This window comes from Dermochelys coriacea, chromosome 7 (assembly GCF_009764565.3).
Source record: "Dermochelys coriacea isolate rDerCor1 chromosome 7, rDerCor1.pri.v4, whole genome shotgun sequence".
NCBI lineage: Eukaryota > Metazoa > Chordata > Testudines > Dermochelyidae > Dermochelys > Dermochelys coriacea.
In genome coordinates, this window is record NC_050074.1 from 41,561,613 (window position 1) to 41,588,859 (window position 27,247).

General features: G+C 36.9%; 2 protein-coding genes across 5 annotated transcripts in view; one reads left to right on the forward strand and one right to left on the reverse strand.

Moving 5' to 3' along the window:
• The window catches only part of LOC119859060 (centromere protein P), a 327,648-nt gene that overhangs the window by 193,134 nt on the left and 107,267 nt on the right, over positions 1–27,247 (forward strand). The window lies entirely within an intron of this gene.
• The window catches only part of ECM2 (extracellular matrix protein 2), a 39,108-nt gene continuing 16,633 nt past the window's right edge, over positions 4,773–27,247 (reverse strand). The window contains exons 3-10 of one of the 3 annotated variants that reach the window (XM_038410689.2): positions 21,372–21,560; positions 18,299–18,895; positions 17,582–17,697; positions 13,624–13,759; positions 11,949–12,106; positions 11,091–11,230; positions 7,869–8,195; positions 4,773–6,579 (exon numbers count right to left, since the gene is read on the reverse strand). In XM_038410689.2, the coding sequence (XP_038266617.1) occupies positions 6,363–6,579; positions 7,869–8,195; positions 11,091–11,230; positions 11,949–12,106; positions 13,624–13,759; positions 17,582–17,697; positions 18,299–18,895; positions 21,372–21,560 (1,880 nt within the window). In that variant the 3' untranslated portion in view covers positions 4,773–6,362. The remainder of the gene's footprint in view (positions 6,580–7,868; positions 8,196–11,090; positions 11,231–11,948; positions 12,107–13,623; positions 13,760–17,581; positions 17,698–18,298; positions 18,896–21,371; positions 21,561–27,247) is intronic. The other 2 variants (XM_043518840.1, XM_043518841.1) reach the window with 2 other exon arrangements.

Consider the following 27,247-nt stretch of genomic DNA (forward strand, 5'->3'; position numbering starts at 1 on the left):
GATGCTGGAGGAAAAAAAGGGAGTGAAGTATTTAAAAAGATACATTTTACAGAACAATGGCTATACTCTTTCACGGTGAACAACGCTATTCACATGACATAGCACATGAGATTTTTGGTATAAGGTCGCATTTTGCATCTTAAAATATTGAGTGCCTGCGGCTTTGGTGTTAGAGATCACACATGCAAGGGCCGGGCAACAGAATTCGGCTTGCAGGTGGCCATGGTAAGCCATAGTCTTTTGGCTTCTGCAACCTTCATAACAGCAGCTCCCTCCTTTCCCATACCAAGCAAAGCCCATTGAGTTGGCCATTTACTACTGCAATTTTCCTGTTAACATGCAGCAGCAGAAACCAAACTAACCCCCTCCCCCCCATCCAATTCTCTGGGATGATTGCTTTTTCCCTACCCCCACCGCCTGCCTGGTATCAGGGAAGATCCCTGCTAGCCAAAAGCAAACAGCTCAGCACCAATGGCCCCCCTCCTACTACGTGGCTAACTGCGGGGAGGATTTCTTTTCAGCCACAGGCAAACAGCCCTGTGGGAACGGGCACCTCTGAATGTCCCCTTAATCAAATTCCCCTATTTCATTCAGGTTACCATGAACCATATCACTCTCCTGAGGATAACACAGAGAGAGAAAGAATGGATGTTGCTTGAATGCCAGCAAACACTGGGACCATACGCTGCCAGGCTTTGTCATGCAATGATACTAGATTACTTGATACTAGCGTGGCGTGGTGAAGTGTCCTACCATGGAGGATGGAATAAGGCTGCTCTCCCCAGAAACCTTCTGCAAAGGCTTTTAGAGTACCTCCAGGAGAGCTTCATGGAGATGTCCTTGGAAGATTTCCGCTCCATCCCAAGACACGTTAACAGACTTTTCCAGTAGCAGTACCGGCCACGAATGCATCCCAAGTCCTCAGGGCTACTTAATCATTAAAAAAACGTTTGCTTTTATAACATGTATTATATTTAAAAAGGTACACTCACCAGAGGTTCCTTCTTTGGCTTTGTTGGGTTGTGAGGGTATTTCAGTCAGGGTGATAAAAAGATCCTGGCTGTCAGGGAAAACAGTGTGCTGTGTGCTCTCCCCAAACTCGTCCTCCTCCTCATCTTCCCCATCTGCAAAATCCTCAGCCATGACGAAGAGTATCCCATCCTCGGAGTCCACGGACAGGGGTGGGGAAGTGGTGGCATCTCCCCCACCTCCCGCAGAATTGTATGCAGCTCAGCGTAGAAGCGGCATGTCTGGGGTTCTGTCCCAGAGCATCCATTTGCTTCTTTGGATTTCTGGTATGCTTGTCTGAGCTCCTTAAGTTTATGTGGCACTGTGTTGTCTCCCTGATATAGCCTCTGTCCCTCATGGCCTCTGTGATTTTTTGAAATGTTTTGGCATTTTGTCTTTTGGAACCTAGTTCTGATAGCACCGTTTCCTCTCCCCATTCAGCGATCAGATCCCGTACCTCCCGTTCAGTCCATGCTGGAGCTCTTTTTTGATTCTGGGACTGCACGATGAGCTCTGCATCGTCACCTGTGCTGATGAGCTCGCCTGGCCAAACAGGAAATGAGATTCAAAAGTTCCTGGGGCTTTTCCTGTACACCTGGCTAGTGCATCCAAGTTCAGAGAGCTGTCCAGAGCGGTCACAATGGTGTACTGTGGGATAGCTCCCGGAGGCCAATACCTTTTGAATTGCATCCACACTAACCCTAATTCAAAATGGCGATGTCGATTTCAGCGCTAATCCCCTTGTTGGGGAGGAGTACAGAAATCGGTTTTAAGAGCCCTTTATGTCGAAAGAATGTCTTCGTTGTGTGGATGGGTGCAGGGTTAATTCGGATTTAATGCTGCTAAATGCAACATAAACTTGTAGTGTAGACAAGGCCTTTCAGACGTAAGTTACAGTGACAGAGCTTCTCCTGCCAACATAGCTACTGCTGCTCGTTAGAGGTGGTTTAATAAGTGGACAGGAGAGCTCCTCCTGTCAGCATAGAGGAGCTGCACGAGCTATCTTACAGCGGTTCAGCTGTGCTGCTGTAAGCTCGCTAGTGTAGATATGGCCTTAGTCATATGCAGGGACAAGGTATAAACACAATCCTTAGCTTTCAAGCATGAGGGATGAAATCTACGCCCCAATAAAGTCAGTGGGGGTTTTGCTACATGTCCCCATGTATTTAAGTACATTTGTACATTATATTTACATATATAAGTATTTTGAGGTGCCGTACGTACTTGTGCGCAGTCACTTTAAACATTTTGTACTTGTATTTAAGCACATTTTAAAAAAGTTACTTATGCTTTAAATACCTTGATCTGCAAGTATTTTTTCAAAATAGTTTTTGAAACAATCACATCCCTCTCAACTGTTGGCCCCAGAAATTACAGTCCCAGGTTGGGAGCTGCAGCCTGAGTTCTGGCTTTCTTGGCTTTTTTCTGTTGGCCCTGCTGTTACACCAGCCAGGGAGAATGGTGGTCCCACCCCTTCACTTCTGATAGATCACTGCAACTGACAATGGGGAGACTCGCAGCCCAGGCCCCGCCCAGCAGCAGTGAGAAGACACATTGCCCAGACCCAGCCCAGCAGCAGCAGAGAGACATTGCCTGGTTCAGCCCTGCCACAGACTTCAGAAGGGCCAGGATTTTACCTGAGGCCTCCATGACTCAATGCCCTACTGTTAATAACACTGGCTAGCACACTGACCGCATAACCTAAATGATATGCTGCACCCTGTAAAGTGGCTGATTCCCCCTGTTGTCCAAGAGACATTGTTTCCCAAGCAGGGACAACAAGCCAGATTTTCAAAGGTTTTTAGATATCGAAAAAGACAGATAGGCATCTAGTGGGATTTTGCAAAGCATCTAAGCAAGTTAGGTACCTGACTCCCATTGAAACCAATGGGAAGTAGGTGCTTCACCTGCTTAGGCACTTTTGAAAATCACAGTAGGTACCTGTCTGCATCTTTGGTTACTTAAATATTTTTGAAAATTTGATCCAGTGTCCCTAGGAGCTTCCTTTGGGGTGGTGGTACTCTGTGCCATCCTCTGCTACAGGCCTTTCAGGCACAGTTTTGCCTAGCTTGGATGAAAAGTGAAACCATTCAATAGCATTCATTATCAATGTCCTATAACTGGCACAGGGACACAAATAATATTAATTAAAATTTAGAGAATTCGAAGAATGATTCAAATGAATTTAAGTTTCTTGTATGTTTTGGCCATTGAAAATAGGACAGCAAAGTGTGTACATGATTATTTGAGATGCAGAACTGTAATTTTGGCCATTCTCCTGAATGGCAATGGCATTTTGAAGATATTGGTATTGGGTAATTGTGATAAAGTTTTTAAAAGTAATCCCTGTGTGCAATAACCTCCATGACATGATGCTGACAATGTGTGTTATTCTTTGAATACCTGGATACAAGTAAGCTGACAATGTGTGGTGCTCCTTGAATACCTGGATACAAGTAAGCTATTTCAGACATGTTCTTGTGATGTCTGCATGGCCTCGCTACTTCTAAAAGATTGGAAACATTTGTGCCACTATCTATGACTTCTGACAGCTTCTACAAAATCATACAAAGAACTCCTGAGGATCTGAGAGAACTCTCACTGTACTAGCTAGAGTGGAGCTTTGGGCAGTCTGGGAGAAATAATTTTTTCCCTTGGGGTCAAGTAGGAAGAGCTCTCAACCAGGAGCAGCTGAAGCAGTGTTCACATACCCCCGCTCCATCTCCCTTGTCTCATACATGAGAAGTTTTTTCCCTTCTGCACAATATATGTATAGTTCTTCTCTTGTTTTATTGTTATGATGTTGTTCAGACATATTCCACAGTTAGATGTTAGAACTAAGAATACTCTTGTTGTTTAATTTCCCTAACAACATAGCTGGTTGGGTAATATAGAGAGCAAAACTTGCCCATGTTCAATATACACTGAAGTATTTAGAGGCATCAGAGAGGCAGTCCTAAGTCATTAATACTTCAGAGTCCAATTCTGTTCCTCTTTAAGTCAATGGAATTTTTGCCATTTATGACAGTCCTTTGTGAAAATGTTGTTTAAAAAAAATTATCCTCTATATTTCTAGTGGTATCCACCAATTCCCTTTCTACAGTTGGTCTCTGTATTAGAAGGAGTTGCCCTTTTTGAACATGTTTCCTAAAAGGCTTAATTAGAATAGGAAAAATAGCCAGTTATGAAAATGTAATATATAAAATACTCCTCCCTTTCTCTCCTATCACAGTATGTAAGAAAATGCATGAATTTACGTAAGGGACTTTTTACCATCTAAAATGATCAAATATTTCAAAAACCTTTTCTTATATATAGTAATTCACACCTTTAAAATTCCTGTTTCTGGCTCCAATCTATTAAATGAGATTTTCCATGCACTCTTTTGCTTACAGTTATTTTAATAATACACAAAGCTCTGTGATAAAAAGGCTTGTGTTTCTGGAACTTCTCCTGTGGGTAGATTTGTATGCTGAATATGTTTTTTACGGCCGCATTTTTAGCGAGAACTTCTCAACAGTGCTGAAAAACAACTTTGGTGGTGTTTTCCTTTTAAAACTTGAATAGCAGTGTTTTGGTTTTTAATTTTTTGAATATACTTTCCTCTTAAGTCTAGATCTTTTTAACGGTATGATATAGTCATCCTCTCCAAAAAAATTTAAATTGAAAAAAAAACCTCTGAAAATGTAGTTTGAGTCATTTACACGATGTTCTGTGGACAAGAAGTATTAGATACTACTGAGAAACTTAAAGGTTTCAATGCGTAGAAATGCAAAAATATATTAATTATTAAATAAAGCTGTGAAAACTAGAACATTGTATCAAAAAAGTTAATCTATATGTCATACCTGTATGACCATACTTAACCAAGCAAAATAACCAAAGCAGTTGTTTTTACAAAAAGACCACATTGCCAGTTTTTACAAGCAATGCATTATACGTAATTTGGTTTGCTTTCAGGCAGAATATAATTGTGTCTCATGTATAGTCATCTAATCTTATAAGAGAAAAATTAAAAGTAAATTAACAGTATTCTATCCTCTATATAGAGTCTATACATTAGTGGTTGTTTCATTTTAGAGAAAACGGAGTAATCTGTCTTGTATATGTGCACTCTATATTCTGTATATAATAGCGATTAATATTAAGTTTAAAAACAAAAAACTTTTGGTCCTTGACTATCTGTTTATGTATGAATCCTATATTTGTGTACATTAATTTACGTAGTGAATTTATATAGTAAAAGTGGGAAATAATATCCATATGTTCATCTGCATCACCAGACCCGACTGCAGAATAATTTCAACTCCAGAGGAAGGGGTAAAAATCTGGATGTACATGTATGACTTCAGACTCTTGTGTGCTGCCTACTACAACACAGAGGCCTTTTTTAAAGGGCAACCCTTGATTTAACCTGTTCCATCTTCTTTCATCCATTCAGAAAAAGAAAAGATCATTAAGGATCAGCAGTGTGTCTGGTAAAACAGAGTGGCAGTTTCTTAAAGTATCCCTCAGAGGAGCAGGCCAATAGATTACTGAAAATAATTATCTGAAAAATAAAAGGTGTCAGTCTTTTATAATCATTCCCTACTGCCATCATAAAAATGGCCATACTGGGTCAGACCAAATGTCCATTTAGCCCAGTATCCTATCTTCCAACAATTGCCAAAGCCAGGTGCTTCAGAGGCAATGAACAGAACAGGTAATCATCAAGTGATCCATACACTATCGCCCATTCCTAGCTTCTGGCTATCAGAGGCTAGGAACACCATCCCTGCTCATCCTGGCTAATAGCAAGTGATGGACCTATCCTTCATGAATTTATCTAGTTCTTTTTTGAACCCTGTTAATGTCTTGGCCTTCTCAACATGCACTAGGAAGGAGTTCCACAGGTTGACTGTGCATTGTGTGAAGAAATACTTCCTTTTGTTGGTTTTAAACCTGCTGCCTGTTAATTTCATTTGGTGACCTCTAGTTCTTGTGTTCAAAAGGAGTAAACGATACTTCCTTATGTACTTTCTCCACACCAATCATGATTTTATAGACCTCTATGATATCTCCACTTAGTCTCTTTTTCAAGTTGACATGCTGTTAATAGAACTTGAAAAAGTCCCTTATTAAATTGCATATTTTTGCGTGCATATGTGTGTATGTATATTTAACAGTATAAACTAAACAAATCAAGCAGTCTTTAGGTGACATATCAACTGACACCGGTAGGAAAATAATAGAGTATGAATAGTGCTGAGACATCTTTTAACTAGGAGATCAGCTGATCTGTGTATCAGATGGAAAATAAATAATGTCTTTTCGGGTAAGAAAATGGGTTTTGCAATTAAAATATATGGTATTAGTTATTTGATCTTCTGTGGTTTCAGAACTACACTGGAGTACGATCTTATGCATGAAAATGCATATGGTGATAGCTCTCTTGTATTGATAAAATTGTTTTCAAGATGAAGATGTTCCAAACGTGAATCTTCAACCTCCTCCTCATCATCATCATTACTGTCGGCATCAACATTGTCATCATTGACAACAGATTTACAGATGCGTTCTGGAGGGACTGTCCTATGAAATCATAAGATAAATTTTGGCTTAATTACTAAAGTGTACTAGTAAGCGCATTCCATACAAGTTGTTCATTTTAGAGATACTGACTAAGGAGGTTTTTTTAAAAAATGTTTGGACTTGATCAGCAATGAAAAATAGTTATAAATTACACCCAAACGTAGTTATTTTTATTTTTAGTTCTGTACTGTACTTACTGTCCATATTAATAGATATATGATAATTGAAGGTTCAAGTAGACATAATTGATATATTTAAAAAATGAGTTTGTCACAAATGATACTTTGTAACACAGTGTGAATGTTTCTTTTTGCATTGTTACTACTTAATATAATTACTTATCTTTTATTAAGAAATTCTTGGAATACATTAGTTATTAGAGGTTTCAGAGTAGCAGCCGTGTTAGTCTGCATTCTCAAAAAGAAAAGGAGTATTTGTGGCACCTTAGAGACTAACAAATTTATTTGAGCATAAGCTTTCATGAGCTACAGCTCACTTCATCGGATGCATTGGATGTAGCTCACGAAAGCTTATGCTCAGATAAATTTGTTAGTCTCTTAGGTGCCACAAGTACTCCTTTTCTTTTTTAGTTATTAGATAAATTCTTGTCTTGACAACATGGACAAGACTCTTGGCCCATGAAGCTGCTTGTGCTGTTCAGGCAATGCAAACCAGCTGAAAAAGTGCCCTAAAGGAGCACTTGGGGATTCCCCAGGCAAAGGTGACAGAAAGTTGGTGTAGTTTGAGATCACCTGCTTCCCTGCTGCATAGGGAGTGTAACAAGGCTGGAGGAGATGTTTCTGGAAAGTGCTGCACTCTGGTAATCCTTGGTTGCATGAGCAGGAGTCTGCTCCAAACAGCATAAATTAGACCAGCCCTTAGACTGCTACAAGTTATGTCAGCAGCTAGTTTGGGCCTCCGGTCAGCCTTAATATCAGAAAAGCAGAAAGGTGACTTAAAGCCACCTTTTCCCCCACTTTCCTCTGCTGTGGCAAGCAGAGCACAGCTGTAGCTGGAGATTTGACCCCAAATTTTTAACAAGTTGAGTACTTGGGGAATACTGACTGATACCTCAGAGTTGTACACTTTCTAAAAACAGTATTGAGAGATTTAAACCACACTTCTTTTTTGTATATGGTTTTGGAAAATATTGCAATAGGGAATTCAGGATTCAGTCCCTTCTAACAATATTTAAAATGTATGGTTTATGCAAAATGTAGAGTAGGAAGTTAATATATTTTAAAATCCCTTTTTATATTCTCAGTTAACACAGCAGAATTAGTAAATACCGTATTTTGTTGTTGTTCAGCCTCAGAAAGCTTAATGCCTTCATTTCTGTGATTCCAAATGGTATAAACTTTAATTCATTGTGATCCAAAAACAACTCTCTCAAAGACCGATAAGCTCCATAGAATGACACTGGATCTATTCCATCATTGTTAAGTTTGTTAAAAGAAAGGTAGAGATATTCCAGCCCTGGCTTCATGTGACCAAACACATATCCTGGTATTCTCTCAATCTGGTTTCCTATAAGTACGAGATGCAGTAAAGATTTTGGCAGATAGGAGGGAACGTGATATAACTTATTGTAAGAAAGATCAATAGATTCCAAATTCCTGCATTAAAGGAAACAAAAAGGGACATGTAAATGATACAATGTACTATATAGTTTACATTGGACTCCATACAAAATAACATTCAGTTGCTGGTAAGAAGTCCAGAGGCTAAAGTATGGGAAAATATTTTTTCTGTGAGAGAGGTTTCTGTTAATGGAAAGAAATTTGTTTTATGGTGTGTGGGCAGAGACATAATTATTTCTGGAAAAAAGATCAGAGTAGCAAAAATGTAAGTCACAACTTCTCATTCAGGAGCTATTCTTACGCTTTTGTTGTGAGGGGGAAAAATCTAGTAATATGAGTACAGAGATAGGAAACCCCAGGGATTAATTTGTGCTTGATAAGCATCTCAGATAGACTAGTATGCTATATTAGAAAACACCATTTTTTCTTTACTATTAACAGCTCTTTTCCCATAGCTCTTATCCAGATGGTTTGCATTTTTTATGACTAATACTCATTGGCCAAGGCGGCACTAAAATGGGCCTGATCCAACAACCCTTACACACGTGAGTAGTCCCATTTGCTTCACTTAATGTGTGTCCCATTGACACTGACATAAAGTTTGATTTTAAATTTGTCTTCAGTGGGACTGCTTATATGAATAAGTGCTGCAGGATCAGACCTAGATACCTAAAGATAAGCATCTTTTCTTCAAAAAGTAATATCACCCAGTTACTGTATATCTTCCATGTATTGTCATGACCCTGTCTGTTAACTCTTAGTTCTTCTTGTGATTTCTGTTTCTTTTTAAAGGTAAGGTAGGGATGCAGGTGAACAGAAAATAGCAACCCATCTTCAATTTTATTATCAGGGATGAGGAGAGGAAAAGTTCTATTTTAATCACCATTTTTAATGTGGATTGACTGATGTGATCAACACCTGTGATTATTTAGCTAATAAGGAATTTGACTAGGAAGATATGAGATGTACAGTATTTCTTTGTAATACAGTTTCTTTTTTATTATTGGTATTAATTTTGACTCTGAACAAAACATAATATTTAGCCTTGAGATCAGGGTAGATAAAAAAATGATACTGGATTATTTTATTCACATTGAGTATAGGTTTATTTTTTAAAAATAAATCTATTGAAAATTAAATTTGAAATTGACAATCTATGTTAATGCCAGGGCTGTCAAGCGATTTAAAAAAATTAATCTTAAAAAAAGTAATCGCGATTAATCACACTGGTAAACAATAATAGAATACCAGCATGGAAGTATGTCCTCTTGAATGGTGGCCGAAGAATGAAGGGGCATCTGAATGTTTAGCATATCTGACACGTAAATACCTTGCAATGCCAGCTACAAAAGTGCCATGTGAACGCCTGTTCTCACTTTCAGGTGACATTGTAAACAAGAAGGGGCAGCATTATCGCCTGCAAATTTTAACCAAACTTGTTTGTCTGAGAGATTGGCTGAAGTAGGATTGAGTGGACTTTTAGGCTCTACATTTTACATTGTTTGGGTTTTTTTGAATGGAGGGGTTTTTTTTTACATAATTCTACATTTGCAAGTTCAACTTTCATGATAAAGAGAGTGCACTACAGTACTTGTATTAGGTGAATTGAAAAATACTATTTCTTTTGTTTTTTTACAGTGCAAATATTTGTAATCAAAAATAAATATAAAGTGAGCACTGTACACTTTGTATTCTGTGTTGTAATTGAAATCAATATATTTGAAAATGTAGAACACATCCAAAAATATTTAATAAATTTCAATTGGTATTCTATTAACAGCTTCTGACAGCAGTAGCCTCTTCTGCAGGTGGAGAGAGAATATTTTCTTCATTTCAGTTTCTTCAACTAATTCAGTTCAATGACTAATTCATTCGAAGTTAAGAAGTCAATTGGCAGTTAAAAAAAGCAGGAAAGATTGTTTTCTCTTCCAATCTATGAATAAAAACTAGATGTGAGAGGATGACATCTATTAGTTCTAAAATCTTGAAGGACATGGTGACCAGAAATAATCAGTTCACTTAATTATCTACACATAACATTTGCTTTGTTTAATAAATCAGTTAGTTTTAAATGCTATAAAAAAGTTTTGGTAAATGTTTTTGTCTTATGTATTCTTCACTTTTAAGATAGTTTTATTTAATTAAGGATAGTAAAATGCTATTTTTGCATTTTAATTGAATTTTAACTTCTATCCAAACAGAAATTGACACACATTACAATTTAAAAAATTAATCAGTCTATTAAATAAGAAATGCATTATTTGCCATTATCTAGTATAATGACAAATATTAAAATTAAGAATCTGATTAAATATAAGGTAATCTATATAAAAGTGTGTAGATATTGTGTATCCTCCTGGTGAGCCCCTAAAAGCACTTAATTTAGTGTAAAGTGTATATTTAGTTGCAAATCAACATATGTTAATGGTTACCAATCAATGAGAATCCATCTTTCTTTAAAAAAAAAAAACCCTAAAAAGTACAAATGCAAAACATGATTCAAATAAGATTAGTAAAAACCAAAGTGTCCAGAGTGCTGCAGATTGCTGATTTTCATCATGATTAAAATTGGTGATTTAAATAGCTTTGATTTAAATCAATCCATGCTACTTGAGTTTTAATTAAATGTTAATTTGGTTTGTGAGTGGAACTGATCCATGATATCACAATGTTATTTTAAAAGTTATATTATATATTACTTAGATTACTTAAATAATAATGTGGATGGAAAGGTAATTGAATTTGTTAATGTAAGGATGATGATATCATGGTATCCATGGATTTTTAAAACAGAGCTTATATATATATATATATATTTTTTTTTTGTGGGGATAAGAGGAGCCTCGTTACATGGTACAAATATTACTTTTACACTAGGGTTTTCTATTAGTACTGGATAATAAAACAATTACATCTTAAATTAGTACTTACTCTTGATTAATCCAAGCCAAAGGTGCTATCCTGTTTTCTTCTAATTTGTTGTGTTTCAGCACAATTATGTTAATATTGCTGGTATGGTTAAAGCAAATTTCTGAAATTTCTTCTATTTGGTTATTTTCCAGATATAGTTCCTACAAGTACATTTGAAAAAGAAAATTTGAAAAACAATATTTACATTTTTTCCTGATGTGATTTAAAAAGTTAATTTTAAGCATCATTGGCCTCTCATGCTAAAACTACTGTTTTCCAGATATCAAAATAATTACCTGAACACATCTGCATAATAAACTCAGTAGTAGTAATTGCATGACTTGATTTTGGAAAAAACATATTTCAAAATTTAATTTACTTTTCATTTGTGGAAACATAAATTACTTTGAAAGACAGATTAATAAAATCATTATTTTAAAAACATATTTGCATCTTGCTTGCAGTTGCATAATGAGTGTGTGGGTGTATTGAATGCTAAGACTGTTGTAACATAATTCATATTTTCTGGATTTGCCAAGAGAAATTTGCCAAGAGAAAATAAAAATATGTATTTAGTATAGGAAAGGCATGACAAACTTGTAATAAGAATGAGGTACTAGTTGAGGTATGTGAACAGAGTTGGCCAAAACACAGGATTTCCAGTGTCCAGAGATTTATATGGATGCTATTTGTGCTGGAGTTTGTGTAATATAAGTAAATAAGTAACTTTCTGGCAATAGTGACTTTGCAACCAATGACAATATGTCTTGAAACAAATTATTAAGATATAACAATATTATCTGTGCTTTACAGTGGTAGTGGAGTATATTCAAAAGAAGAAAAGGAACACATCTGGAAAAAAGATTTTTGGGTTTTTACCTCAATAGATGTGGGAAGACCTTGTGGGACAGTTCTAAATTTATTTCTTCCAAGGCGCAAATACGACAGGCTTTTCAAAGGACGGAAAGCTAAAGGACTGACATTTGCTTCACTAAGTTTATTGCTTTCTAATTCTAGGGTCACCAAGTTCTTTAATTCTGTAGAAAATAAAATAATTGGTGATAAATTTCAATAAAGTAATATAGAATCTTGTAACTTATTAAAACATGAGATGAGTTGTAACAATTTTTAACATTACTAAAATCCATTCAAAAGAATGGGAAAATATAACATTTGCCTGAATGGATCTTAGCACAGAAAACAATTTTATACTCCCATTTATAGGTTGTAAAATTATTTTTATTTTCAATCATTTGAAAAAATTTCAGCCAATTACTGTACCATGTTCAAAAACTATACTGTAAATAGAGTTAAATTATGAAAAATGCAACTGAAATGTATTGAGAATACAAAGTTTGTTTACAGCACATTATATAACATTTTTATTATCCTCCAGGAGAGCCATGCAATTTCCATCATAAGAATTATTGTTATTTTAATATTGTATTTTCAGAATGGGAAAATAAGCAGGTGCAGGGAGCTAATAGCAGTAAGGTCCTTAGTAATTCAAGACCTCAGGAGGGTGCATGGAGCAATATATTGGTGCTGACCTTCTGCACAGATGCCCTAAGATCTGTAGGATTCTCCCACAACACTCCAGTCATTCATTTGTTTAGTGGTCATGTTACTTGCATCCTTTGTAGGTTCACAGGTCCTTCCCCCACCTCAGTGTATAACTATGTGTTGAGAACTCTGCATGGAGTATCCTGTATCTCCCTTCCTAGGGAGTGGATATCATAGACCTTGATCTTCCAGATATATTCCAGAAGAACTAAATTTTGGCAACTATATGTAAACAAAAATGATCATTTCATGACAAAAAGTTCTTCGTTCTCTATTGCAAAATATTGAAGTTCATAAACAAAAATGTTGACTAATTTCATCTAAGCTTTCTTCTGCTTTCTTGATGCACAGAGGTCAAAACCTGTTCCCTATCCCATGAGAATAAATATATCTGTACTGGTTCCGCTGTACATAATGCAGTAACATTGGGATATAGGGTACATACTCCCTGTGCAGTGCACAGTCTGGTTTCCCTAGGGCACTTGAGCATTAGCACAGACTTTGCTGGGAAAAACACTGACATTCCTCAGAATTACAAGAGAATTCATATTTTAAAATCTCAAGTTTCATGCAGGTAGTCTTTGTTGCCGTACAGACATCTGGAAAAACACATCTATTTATCAATCTAATGATTACGTTTCTGTTGTTTAACATGTCTCTGCCTCCTCTAGAAACAGAAGATCTTAGAATCTTGCAGTAGTATGCTGCCTTGCTTGGCAATGACCAACAAAAATACATTTAGATTCTGACAGGCAAAGATGTGTGCATATGCTTAAATTTACTCATGAATGTAAAGTTTAACATACGTAAAAGTCTTTGCAGGATCAGTCTGTTACTCACATCTAACTTTAATTTTTTCCATCTACAATGGCAGATGAAAATTGGTCTCAAATTCTCCAGATTTTGCTTCATGTGCAAGATCTCAAAATTCTGTTCTGCATTTTGAGTTTCAAATCTAATTTCATTGAGTCAATATTCATTTCTTAAATACCTTGTAAACTGTCTTCATCAATAGCATGGAGATGGTTTTCATTTATTTTAAGTTCTTCTAAAGCTGACGGTAATTCAGGAGGAATATGTTCTAGTGCGTTTTCATCCATATACAAACGTTTTAACTTTTTCAGAATCTTAATTGGGGGAGGGAAATCAGAATTCAGTTAATAAAATGTAAAATTATATTGTCAAATAACCTAAAATTGTAATTGCCATTTTATTAACCATGTTAATTTTGTTGCTGATGCTGGTAAGTTTAGGACTCATAAAAAACAGCAGGTTGATAAACTGGAGACCTGGGTCTCATATACATAGAACAGGTAAAGATTGGGAAGCAGTAGTGTCTCAACACTGTTTTGGAATATCCAGTGTTTTGGTAAGAAAGGAGTTCTTTCTCTAAGTACTTGAACCATTGGCCTTTCAATATAAACTACCAACAAGGGTGTCAGTTGTGAGGGTATATTTTGTATATGAACTTCTGTCGCCCAAGAATTGGACTTAGTTCATCAACCTCTTTCACATGGGCCAGCCAGCCACCATCCCAGCCATACTGGATCCCAGTCCTGTTATTAATCCGTAGTAAATCGCCTCTAGGGCTACTGGTCCACTACAGGTCAGTAGACTTTTTGGCTTAGGAGTAGAGGCACGTGGCCTTTTCACAGGTTGAGAGTTAAAATGATATATAAGTTGTAAAGCTGCAGTGTTTTCTTCATATGAAGAAGAGCTGGTGTGTAAGCTCGAAAGCTTCTCTTTCAACAACAGGTTTCAGAGTAGCAGCTGTGTTAGTCTGTATTCGCAAAAAGAAAAGGAGTACTTGTGGCTTAGAGACTAACAAATTTATTTGAGCATAAGCTTTTGTGGCATCCAATGAAGTGAGCTGTAGCTCATGAAAGCTTATGCTCAAATAAATTTGTTAGTCTCTAAGGTGCCACAAGTACTCCTTTTCTTTCAACAACAGAAGTTGATTCAATACAAGATATTACCTCATCCACATTGTCTTTCATATTGTGTGTGTCAATCAGATAAACTATATGGACATCCAAGGATTACATAAGCATGATTGGAAAGTCCTTGATGCCATTATATATGGTAGTGCTTACCCTTGCTGACATTAAACATAGTCTCATCACTTATCCTGTGGAGCTAAGGGGCAAAAGTCTCCTGCAGGCAAAAGAGTAAATATGGCAGTAAACCTTTCAATAGCTGGGGGAAATTTTCCACTGACAGGACATTGAAGGGGGTACAGTTTTAAATGAGCCTTTTTTGGCTATGACTCACGTTCCTTTTATTCTTTAGTGTGTTTTTTAGATTTTTTTGTATGTTTTATAAAATACAAGTACAAATAAAATATTTTATAATAAAATGTCATCTTTTAAAAAAAATCTCATATAATAAAAAGGGGGGAAATGTAACTCTGGCCTATTTTATTTCACCTAACAGTTGAAATTCTACAACAGAGCCATAAGTGCAATTGTGAGAGGTGTAAGGCCCTGTTCAGTAGGGCATTTAAACCACTGGGACTATATATGTACTTAAGTGCTTTGCTGGATCAAGGCCAAAATCAGGGTCCAGCACTTTTTGTGACTACAGCTTACTATCAGAAGATTTTTATTATGGACAATCAATGAAGTATTAATAAATAATTCTGATATCTGTATATTGCTAATTAAATAAGTAACATAGATATTCAATCTTTTGCAAAGTTAGTCTTGGAAGACTTCAAAGGCCTATTCTCCATGTAAATGATAAAGAAAATTCCACTTAGTGGCAGTTCTGCTTGTGTGTCATATGTTCTGTATTTATCTTCCCTGATATTTTGTTATCTAGATCGTTTGTATGAAAACAGGATCTTGTTTTTAATAGTTTGTATATTCCTCATAGTTTATTTCCCAACTTATTCAGAGTATTAATGTTTTTGCAAACAAAAATTTAGGTTTATGCTTTGGTTTTTATTCAATTAAACTAAACAAAATCATGTTCTCAAATTCATTTGTATTAAGGGGACAATGGCACTAATGTCTTTTGTTAGATTACCATAGATGTACAATTACTATCATTATGAAACCATCTTTAGGAGAATAAAAGCATTAGTGTTGGAGAGCTAATGTAATAAGAGAAATCATAAATTAATGTATAGTAGATGGGCCTGAACTTCTGAGGGCATTGATAGTGAAATATAAAGCCTTTCATCTCTAGGTTATTGGCTAGAAATCCAGCTCAGATTGGTATTTAGCATTTATTGGCTGTTAGATGGCCTGTGTGAAATGAGCTAATGGTCACCATCCAGATCCTAACTCAGGTGTCCTTGTAGAGCTTGATCCTGCAACATGCTGAGTATTCTGGCCCTGATCTAGCAAAACACTTAAGTATGTGCCTTAATTAAGCATGTAGGTAGTCCCATTGTCGGCAATGGCATTGATCATGTGCTTAAAGGTAAACACGTACTTAAATACTTTGCTAGATTGGAAATAGAATGCTCAGCGCCTTTCAAGATAAATTTCAGAGTAGCAGCCGTGTTAGTCTGTATTCGCAAAAAGAAAAGGAGTACTTGTGACACCTTAGAGACTAACAAATTTATTTGAGCATAAGCTTTCGTGAGCTACAGCTCACTTCATCGGATGCATTTGGTGGAAAATACAATGGTGAGATTTATATACACACACAGAGAACATGAAACAATGGGTTTTATCATACACACTGTAAGGAGAGTGATCACTTAAGATGAGCCATCACCAGCAGCGTGGGGGGAAAGGAGGAAAACCTTTCATGGTGACAAGCAAGGTAGGCTATTTCTAGCAGTTAACAAGAACATCTGAGGAACGGGGGTGGGGGGGAGAAATAACATGGGGAAATTCGTTTTACTTTGTGTAATGACTCATCCATTCCCAGTCTCTATTCAAGCCTAAGTTAATTGAATCCAGTTTGCAAATTAATTCCAATTCAGCAGTCTCTCGTTGGAGTCTGTTTTTGAAGCTTTTTTGTTGAAGGATAGCCACCCTCAGGTCTGTAATTGAGTGACTGGAGAGATTGAAGAGATTGGTGGAAGCACATCTGGTGATGGCTCATCTTAAGTGATCACTCTCCTTACAGTGTGTATGATAAAACCCATTGTTTCATGTTCTCTGTGTGTGTATATAAATCTCACCACTGTATTTTCCACCAAATGCATCCGATGAAGTGAGCTGTAGCTCACGAAAGCTTATGCTCAAATAAATTTGTTAGTCTCTAAGGTGCCACAAGTACTCCTTTTCTTTTCAAGATAAAGGCCATAAAGAAAAACACTGCATTATCTGATGCCAGTTCAGGCACCCTTGTTAGCAGGTTAATGACTGATCAAGTTCTAAAGATAGAACATTAGAGGTGGTCATTCCAAGTTAGACAATGAGGTACACTGGTGGGGCAACTTCTGTGTTTTTAGGCATATAAAGAACTTCACTGTGCTGTCAAGCCAGTGCCTTTCAAAACCTTCCCTTTCTATACTGCTTTTCTTTGCATCCGATGAAGTGAGCTGTAGCTCACAAAAGCTTATGCTCAAATAAATTTGTTAGTCTCTAAGGTGCCACAAGTACTCCTTTTCTTTAAAAGAGAGTCCAAGTACTATGAGGTTTCTAAAAAGATATAAGAAGCACTTCATGATGATGGAAAAACTATTTTTAAAAATCTCAGTACTGAAGCTGGTGAATTATGTGAATAGTATTTCAGTGAATAGTATTCAACCGACTATATAACTGGCTGAAAACTGCAAAAATGATTTATTGAAAATGGCAAAATTTGGTTAATCATATATTCATTACATAGGGGTAGATCCCTAGCTAGTGCAAATTGTCATAGCTCCATTGACTCCAGCAGAGCTACAACCATTTACATCAGCTGATGATTTGCCCTATAGTATTCAGCCATATCTACTTCAAGCACAAATCAGTCACAGAGATGTTAGAAAGAGTATGCATGCTTACTTTGAACGCTTGTGAACCTATGCCTGGAGAAGTTATATTATTTTTACTTAGATCAAGCCTTTCCAAATTAGGGATCCCATTGAACGCTTCATCTGGAATGGAAGTAATGGTATTCCCTAGGACAGAAAGTTAAAAAAATATATATCTTAGTGATGTGTTGCAGTTTATATGGTCTGAGTCAGGTAACTAGGTAATGTACAAGTAAAAATGTATTTATGGAAATAAAGTCAACTGTATGTCTCTTTGTATCTCAACACTAGTAGCATCTAAATTTTGAAAAGCAAGTTAGATTGTAGCAACATGGCACTAACGTCTTTTATTAGATTATCATAGATCTAAAATTACTATAATTACGAAACCATCTTTAGGAGCACAAAAGAATTAGTGTTGGAGAGCTAATGTAATAAGAGAAATCCTAAATTAATGTACAGTAGATGGGCCTGAACTTCTGAGGGCATTGATAGTGAAATATAAAACTTTTAATCTCTAGGTTGTTGCTTGTTTCTCAGGCTTAGTTTGTTGCCTCATTTCTCAGACTTAGTTATAAAATGCCTTTAAATCTCTTTCTGAAACTAGTATAAACTAGTATATACTATAAGAAACTAGTAGTATAAAGCATTTTACATTATAATTTGCTATCATTAAAATTGTGGGTTTTGGAGAGGGATAAATTTTAATTGGTGAAGAAAATAATATAAAGCAAACTTTTTTTCTTACCTTCAAGCTCTAAGCTTGTTAGGTCTGGATCAGTAATTGGTGGTATTTGTGTAAGTCTGGCATTAACACAGCTTACTGTGGTGTCAGAAATTGAACATCCAGTTGGCAAAGGAGGAATTTCTGCCGGAGGAACAGGAATTGGGAATCGAGGGGGCATTCTGAAAACATCACCTCGTAAAATATGTTCATCCTCTTCCTCTTCTTCCTCTTCGCTTTTTTGTTGTTTTCTTTCTTGCTCTGGAAGTTCATTTTCCTTTCTTTTTTCTTCTTCCTTTTCAATTTGTAGCTCTTCCTCTTCATATACTCTTCTTTTTTCTTCCTCTCTCCTGCTTATTTCCTCCTCTGCTTTCTGATGGGCTTCATAGTCATGTATTTTTTTCTCCTCCTGACTTTTCTTTTCTTTTCTCTTCCTTTTCTCTTCATCCTTTTTGTGAATTTCCTTTTCTCTCCCTTCAAGTTCTTCCTTCTCTCGTCTGAGTAACTCGTCCATTTCAGCCTGGGTATGCAGTGGTTGCAACAGCATTGGGTCACTAGGGTCATTGGGCTCCGGAGAAGCACCAGAAATTTCAGGTGTGTCATCCAGTGAAATATTTAGTACTTAAAATGAGAGTGACCAGGGTAATGAAAGTGAGGAAAAAAAGAAAATGGTAGTATAAGAGGAAATGAGAATGAAATTAGTGTTAGTAACCATTAAGCCCCCCCCAAACATTATAAATGTTCTAATTATAGAAGAAATAAATTCACATTGAGAATATGATTTTAAAGAATGAAAAATGTATTTCTTATTTATAATCTTAATTATAATATATTATAAATTTGTTACACTAAAATGTTAAATGTTTGTTTTGTGGTTCTTGATGAATCTTTACTGTAAAAATGATTCAAATGTCAGTGTATAATACCTTTGAGGCAATAATAATATTACAATCATTATGCAAATCCAGCATCTGATGAATTTTACTGAACACAGGTGGTTAGTGGAGAATCCAGAGTATGAGGATCAATAGTTAAGCCTTTACAGCAGCTACAACGTAGAATAGTTATCTGTATTCTTTTATGTAAAGGTGTTAATATGATAAATAATAATGCATCAAAGAGGTTCCAAAAGAATTTGAATATAGGCTTGATTTGGTAGTACAATTTTGAACTATTGCATTTGTTAATGTTATGTGCCTGGCACAAGGTCCCAAATAGAAAAAAGTTTGCCTGGAGATGGGAGGAGGGTTTACAGTAGCACTAGGTTCTCAGAACCCTTTCCCCCAGTGGGGGGAGCAGAAGCTAGCTGGTACAGCTCTAGTTAAAGCTATCTGGAGAGGGGAGGTTGGCTGGAGATATATGTTGGTTCAGCTGTTCTCCCAGGTCCCTGTGAAGTTCAGAGCCATAGTGGAAAGATTGCACTGCAATTTGTGCATGTACATATGCATGTGCACATGCAAACCATGCCAATTTGAATAAATCTAGTATAATTGTTGCTCTTTACATCAATCTTGATACTAGCTTTACAATCAACTTTCTACCCATTCTCAACCCAGCAGAGATACAGAAAGAAAAAATATCACTACTACTGTCACCGTAAGTACAAAAGTTAAATAGTGTGCATTCTTGTGGGATAAATAATATTTTTATGTATGCAAATGTCACCAATCCATTTTCTCTCCTTTCTTTTCATCACCTGAAATGACAGAGTTGGAGGCTGTTCTTGCTGCATGTTAACTGCTTCCTCTCACTTGGTCAGCATGAACCAGTATACGTTTTTATATGCTTACCGCCCATTGTATTTGTTTATGACCTCCATCGGCTAAAAGGAGGGTGAACTCAACTATATTCATAACTTTTTTTGATTCTTTATTTTAAAATAGAAATTCTAGTGATGATTTGAAATTAGTGTTACTCAAAAACAATAGTTTTTAAAATTTTATACCCTATTTAAGAGAAAATATTTACTGAACCTTGGAAACTTGTTTTACTAAAACATTAACTGGTATTTAGAACATCTTTATCACTTTGTTACTTTAAAGTCTGATAAGAAATGTACTTGGTACTTGTTTGCTGAATGCACAACTAGACTTTCCACCATCAAGTTTAAGTGCAAAAGAGATACAAGGGTCTGATCCTGCTAGGTGGGGACCTTCAGTTGTCATTGGCTTCACTGGAAACAATGCAGCATTCTTGCAATAGAAAAGAAGCTTTTCTATAGTGAAAAGTTTTGTGGGGGTTTTTCAGTGTGAGGTGATGGATAACTTGAACATTTGGTCACACTATTAGGGTTAATTTTATAGGTAGTATATCCAGGGTTAATAAATGGTTGATCAGTTGTCATAGATGTTAGTGTCCAACAGGTTAATAGATTGCTTGTAACTACCACTTTTTATTGCTTTCTTCTGGTATGTTTATAATGATTTATAACGGTACTACTCGTGTGTCTAATGTGCTTTTATATCATGTAGAAATCATTTATTAACACTTTATAAATGGAACCTTATTTCTTTTTGGTATGTACTGTAAAGGAGTAAAGTTTATGCTTTTATTTCATTAGCTGAAAAAACATAGGGATGATAGTGAGGGGAGGAGAAAACAAAAAAGGGGAAAAAATTAATAGAAAATATGGGACCCTGATCCTTTTCCCATTGCAGGCATAGCGTATTTCCATTTGGGAGCAACAAAGAGTTTTACATACCTTTTGGATTTTATTATGGAACAATTTTTGTTGATTCTGTAAAGAAAAATTGAGCTATACAGCTGCTGTTATTACATAATTTTGAACTTTTCTACTTTCTGTATTTTAAAAAATTGTTTCAAGAATTCCAAGGCCAGAAGGGACCATTTTGCTCATCTATTTTGACTTCCTGTTACTACAGGCCATAGAATTTCCCCAAAATAATTTCTATAGTATATATTTTAGAAAAAGTTAAATATGCATAATAAAATTGCATAAATCATTACTTGTTTTTTATAGGTTATATCACTTATTCTTTGCCTTTATTTAATGTTTTATTTGCGGTAGTTTTAAAATAGTAAAAATAACAAATAGAAAATTAAATGATTGATAAGAAGATAGCATAGTGTACTGTACCAATATCAGAGCAAACTGGGCAGCACTCTCCTTCAGGTATCTCAGTTTTGTGACATGTCAGAGAAAAGCACGTAGTTTCATCACAAATCACTTTTCCTTTTGAACAAAGACAAGTAATGCAAGGTTTGGGGGACCACACAGCTTTATCATACATAATCATCCCGTTAGCTGTACAATGCCCTTTCTTTCCTAATAAAAGAAAAAGAATTAGGTCAAAAGCAAGAGGTGAATTAAATAATACTTTGATAACTTAAACTGAAATTAACATTATACAGTTTCATTGTTTAGATCTTGGATATACTTGATATTAACAATAAATTGGTTGGGGAAGCCAGAGAATATGGCTAATGCTAAAGGCAAATATTTCATTTTACTGAATCTTCAGTAGATGCTTTTTAGCTAATTAATGTTTCAGGTGTAAAATGCTTTTTATTGCTCTTAACCTGAAAGTGAATCAATGATTTCTCTGCAGAATGTATTTATGTAGGAGAGCCTTAGTTTTGTGCTTGAGTACAGTATGAAGAAATAATTCTTAAATGTGTGTATTATTCTTTTCTGTAAAAATTACATCAGACATTTTTGATATAATGGGGATATTTCCAATATGTAGATAAAATACTTTAGCTTACAATTTCACTCTGGATATCTGAGTCCTCAATAGTTGATAAGGAACTGAAGAGAACATAAAACATTTCTTTTTAGAATTTATTTCTAAAGCACCCATCACCATATTCTCTAGGAAGCAAGGGCATCACAATGACTGTCACAAACCTCATCACCTTCCACTCTGAGTGCAAAAAGCATTTCTTTGACCTTGCCTTCTGTAACGTAAACACATAGTAACAGGTATATTTCTATTAAAAAAACAAAAAAAGACCCACACACTTCCAAACCATGAGACTCCACTGCACATGCATCTCCCTGTGGGGAAAGGATGAGAGAACAAACAACATGTAAAAGATGTGTAGTCATGTTGCTTAATGCATGACTGGAAAGCGTACGGATTCTAAGGTGATGAGCACAGTATAAGAACCTGAACAGAACAGGGCCAAATCCTTGCTCATTGAAGTGAAAAGAAGAATGCCCATTGACCACAGCAGAATCAGGATTTAGCCTTAAGTGAGTTTAGTGTTTATTAAAACATGCCAGATTGACAGTTGTAAATAAAAATTCTCTTTCTAAAAAATGATTTAAACATGGGCAGAATCTTTGTCAGCTGCTCTCACATTGCCTTGCCACTGTGCTTCAATCCTGACCGGTAGGGTCATTAAGGTGGGAGATGGGATGGTATAGTTAGTTATGCATGTCCTGTTCAATCTTTGGCCTCCCTGCTTTGCCTACAGAGGGGACAATTAGCATCAATTCTGATGGTAGCTTTTATGATGTGGACATCTGATGGGAACTGGTTATAGTTTCTATACTTAATCCCTTCCATGTCTGAGTGTCTTTATGGAGAGATGTTCCCTGTCTGTGGCAACAGAAAGCTGATCAGAACTTTGCTCTGACCCAGAGCTTCAGATCACCCCTCAGGAAGAATTTTTGCGAATTCTCTGCCTCCAGTAGATAGCTGACTCATCAGGTTTTAAACCAGACAATGATTTTTTTTCTATGGTTTTGTACTGAGACAGAACCGGCTATGGTTTTATCTGGTATCACAGATGGGAAACACCATTTTCAAGAGCCTGCTGCTCCAGACCTGCTGGTGTGACCTCACATGCACCAGCTGAGGTCATGCCAGTGGGTGTGGAGTGACAGGCTCTTCAAAATGGTGTCGTCAATGCAATGTGCCTCATGCATTGTGCATTTTGCAAGGTCATATTGGTCAGGGTGGGCCCACGCTGTTTCCAGAAATACCAGAAGGTCCGGTATTCTAGGGACATGGCGGTGGCCACCCTAGCCTCCAAGCAGCACATGTAGCACGCTGAAGGCCTTCCTTTGCAGCAGAATTTTCACAAGATTTTTAAGATTTTTAACTAAATGTATCTGTTTCTTCAGTGGCTTTGAGGTTTTTCTCCTCAAAACAGTTAAAATGAAAAAATATTTTGGGTTTCTGAGGGTTTGAAAGACACTACTCTCCTTCTCAGAAATGTCAGTCAAAGACAGCAGGCCAAAGTGAAACCCAGCTCTTAACTAGAGTGTGGGCAAGATCCACCCCAAGATAGTTGAGCAGGCCGCATGAAAGCTCCTTTTGTTGAGAACAGGCCAGAATCATTGTCATGGAACTGGGGGTAGGTTTTTTTCAAACCAAACATTGGACAGTGTTCTTCTACCGGTTTTTGAATGTTATGATTCCTGATGTCAGGAACTGGTAGGAGAACATTTCAGCCTCTCTGGCCACTTAGTAAAAGATTTAAGGGTGTCTAAATGGGCCATCTTGATTATCATTACAAAAGTTTTTTTCTCCTGCTGATAATAGCTCATCTTAATTAATTAGCCTCTTACAGTTTGTATGGCAACTTCCACCTTCTCTGTATGTGTATATTTATATATCTTCTTACTATATGTTCCATTCTATGCATCCGATGAAGTGGGCTGTAGCCCATGAAAGCTTATGCTCTAATAAATGTGTTAGTCTCTAAGGTGCCACAAGTACTCCTGTTGTTTTTGCGGATACAGACTAACACAGCTGCTACTCTAAACCTACTTATTTTCTGTGGTCAGTCCCCACACAGTCCAGACCAAGCAGTGGAGTAGTATAGGTTGAAGTGATTCACATTCTCCTCCCTGAGAGATGGATGTATTTCCACTTCCCATCCAGCCTCCCTTGTCCCACAGGAGTCATAAAGTGGCTACCCTTTTCCTTATGGAGGCATGCAGGAGTCATGCCTACAGACTCCTTCCTTCCTTTCAGTCTCCCTGGTAATGTAGTTTCCCCCTCACAGAGCCCTTCCTGCCTTTCTCTCAGGAGTTTGGCCCGGGGACTGGTGAAGGATATTGTTCACAATCAGCAATAAAAGAGAGAGTAAAAACTCTTAAAACCTTTTATAAGAGGTTTTAAGATCCTCTAAACAGAAAGAGAAATCTTTAAAGCTGAGATTTTGAGATACCTCAGACAGTTCACCAGACTTTGAAGAATTACATATAAATGGGGATTTAATTTCATAGGTGCTTATACTTTTAGAAAATACAACAGTAAAAACACACAAACTCAAAGACCGTAACCTTGAAAAATTGTGTGACTGCTGTGTAATTCTTCCTCATTTGGTTTATAAGTATGTGAAGGTGGAGTAGGAATTCCCTTAAAGTCCTATCTTGTATCTAAGGACGATAAGGTCTTCATTTTTCTGGCTAAAGTTATGCCTTCTGTGGCCTCCTTGTTAAAGAGCATAGTAATACCAGTTGAGGTAGTATTTCTGCCAAACCCCTTAGCAGGGGAATAAGATAATCACTCAGACTGAACTTCGATACAGCAGCCTCAACCCTCAGAGCATTGGCTGCAGTCTCTTATTGTGGAAATCTATGCTCAACTGTGAGAAAGTGCCCAAAAACAGCCCTCCCTCCCCCGCGCACACACACTAAAATTCTTCATCCCGCCCAAAGCTGTTCTTGTTTTTTGGGTTTCCAAAGTCTGGACAAATTACCCCTCCTATGAGGGCTTGCTTCAGGATAGGCCTTTATCTAGGAGTGAAGCACATCAGAAAATGGGTGCTTCAGATAATCAGGGAAGGATATTCAGTGAAACTCATTGTCCCAGTGACAAGTTTGTTATCCCAAATTAAAATAAACCAACACTATCAACAAGACTCTTCATAACATCAGAAGATGAAGACTGCAGTAGTCTATCTCCTACATATTTGAACTACAGAACCAGTTCCATGGAGAGACTGATATTCTGGAAAGGGTACAGTATTGTTTGTGGTAAAGAAGAAACAATCGCATGCAGCCCATTCTAGATTTCAGGTCTCTCAACAAGTCCAGAAGGCGATCAGTATTCCAGACGGAAACACTGAAATTTACCATTACCTTATTATCTTCCCAAAACTTCAGAATATGAAAATAAACCTTCTGGAGATATGATCAGGGAGACTCACCCAAAGGCACTAGAGTTTTTTCTGCGACAAGAAGCATTTTCTATACAGAGTACTCCTTTTTTGACTCATAACTTCTACGTGGATATTCACAAATGCCTTACCACTTGTATCCACCAATGTCTGTATCCACCAAGGTGAATATATGTCACCAATGTCTGATAACTTTTCATCATGTTAGACAGGGCCCAGCAGCCATTGCGAAAACCTTGAGAAATATGGCTTTGAACAAACAAGTGGAAGCACCCATTAGGATTCACAGAGAAATCTACCATTTAAGTTCTATCCAAAGCCATCTTTATTTCAGAAGTGACGCAGAAGAAGATAGGGGGTGATTCGCCAAATATTTATCCTAAAATCAACTCTCTGAACTAGTTTTTCTCCTGTGTGGCTACCTGGCACAATTCTTGATTCACTTCCTGTCAGCAATTGGTTTATTCATTCTTAATGTTACATAACAATTGTCTAAGAATGGGTCCAGAGAAACTGATGATCAGTATAGATGCCAGACCCCAGATAGTAGAAATATAATTGGACTCCTGCAAGGATCGTCTTTTTGTCCTGTGTTTATACAGCACCTAGCACAATGGTCCATGTCAATCCTAGGCACTTCCATAATACAAATAAAAAATATGACTGGAGGCAGATATAGCCCAGAGAGGCATATAACCTGTCCCCTACTTTGGACTATCAGCCTTCATCACTACTTAGAAAATTAGCCTTGATCTACTCCTTGGAACCCTACATCAAGTAGGAAAATCAAGATTGACTAGCTCAACAAGACATGCTTAGAACCCAAGGAATACAGTCTATATCATCTAATCTTCGGTGCACCACAGGCCAGGTTGGAAGCCTGTTGATTAATGTGTTTGCATGTAAGTCCAGATGGAAAGCCAAAAGAAGAGGAAGAGACATTCAAAATTCAGGCTGTTGTCCCCTTATTTCAGAAGTGGGCTAAAAATCCTTCTTTATGCTATTTCCCTCTCAACCACTTGAGAGTAAAGATGGTAAAGAAGATTGTGAAACAGGCCATAATTATTACAATGACCTTCACATTAATCCTCAGAATTTGGTTCTCAGATCTGATTTAGAGGAAAGTGGAACTTGCTCTCAAAGTCCACACACACGCACACAGCATGTACAAGAGAGATCTATCCTGAGCCAATATCTAGTGTTACCTAGCCCATCTTCTGGGAAGCTGAGAGAAAGAAGCGACAGTCATTTATTCTAAGAAGGGTGATAAACACCCTCTTGGAATCTGAGGAAATTCACAAATGATCACTTGTGGTGTAAGTGTTGGCATTACAAGGGACGTGCATCAGGGCAAAGTCAGTTGAAGCAAAGGACATTCTGATGTTTTTTCAATATGCCCTGATCAGTTAGATCAAGATCAATACTTTTGCAAAGAGCACTCAGTGATTGCAGGCATGCTGCACCATAAGAAACCCATGAGAATCTCTCATCATCATCATCATATAAGATTCCTGAGGATCACCACTCTTATCAGTCCTCTGACAATATGCAGGTTCTTGTCATGAGCTTGATTTGTGGGCTAATAAAGCCATCTTTCAGCTTCACAGTTGGTAGGTCTCTTCCTCTTCTCACTGAAAGTATCTTGTCTATTCACCACCCTTCTTGTCTAAGGGAGTTTCAGAGCATGATATTCTCTAAATGAAACTTTGGTTACACATTCTATCAAATGTGGTAGTTCTAACTCTACATGTGTTAGAACTAACCCTAAATGTGGTAGAACTAACCAGGCCTCCATCCCCAAATCCACGATCTTCTTATATTAGGAAGTGGTATTGTTGTTGTTCTGGTTGAATGCAGATATCCTAAATAGAAATG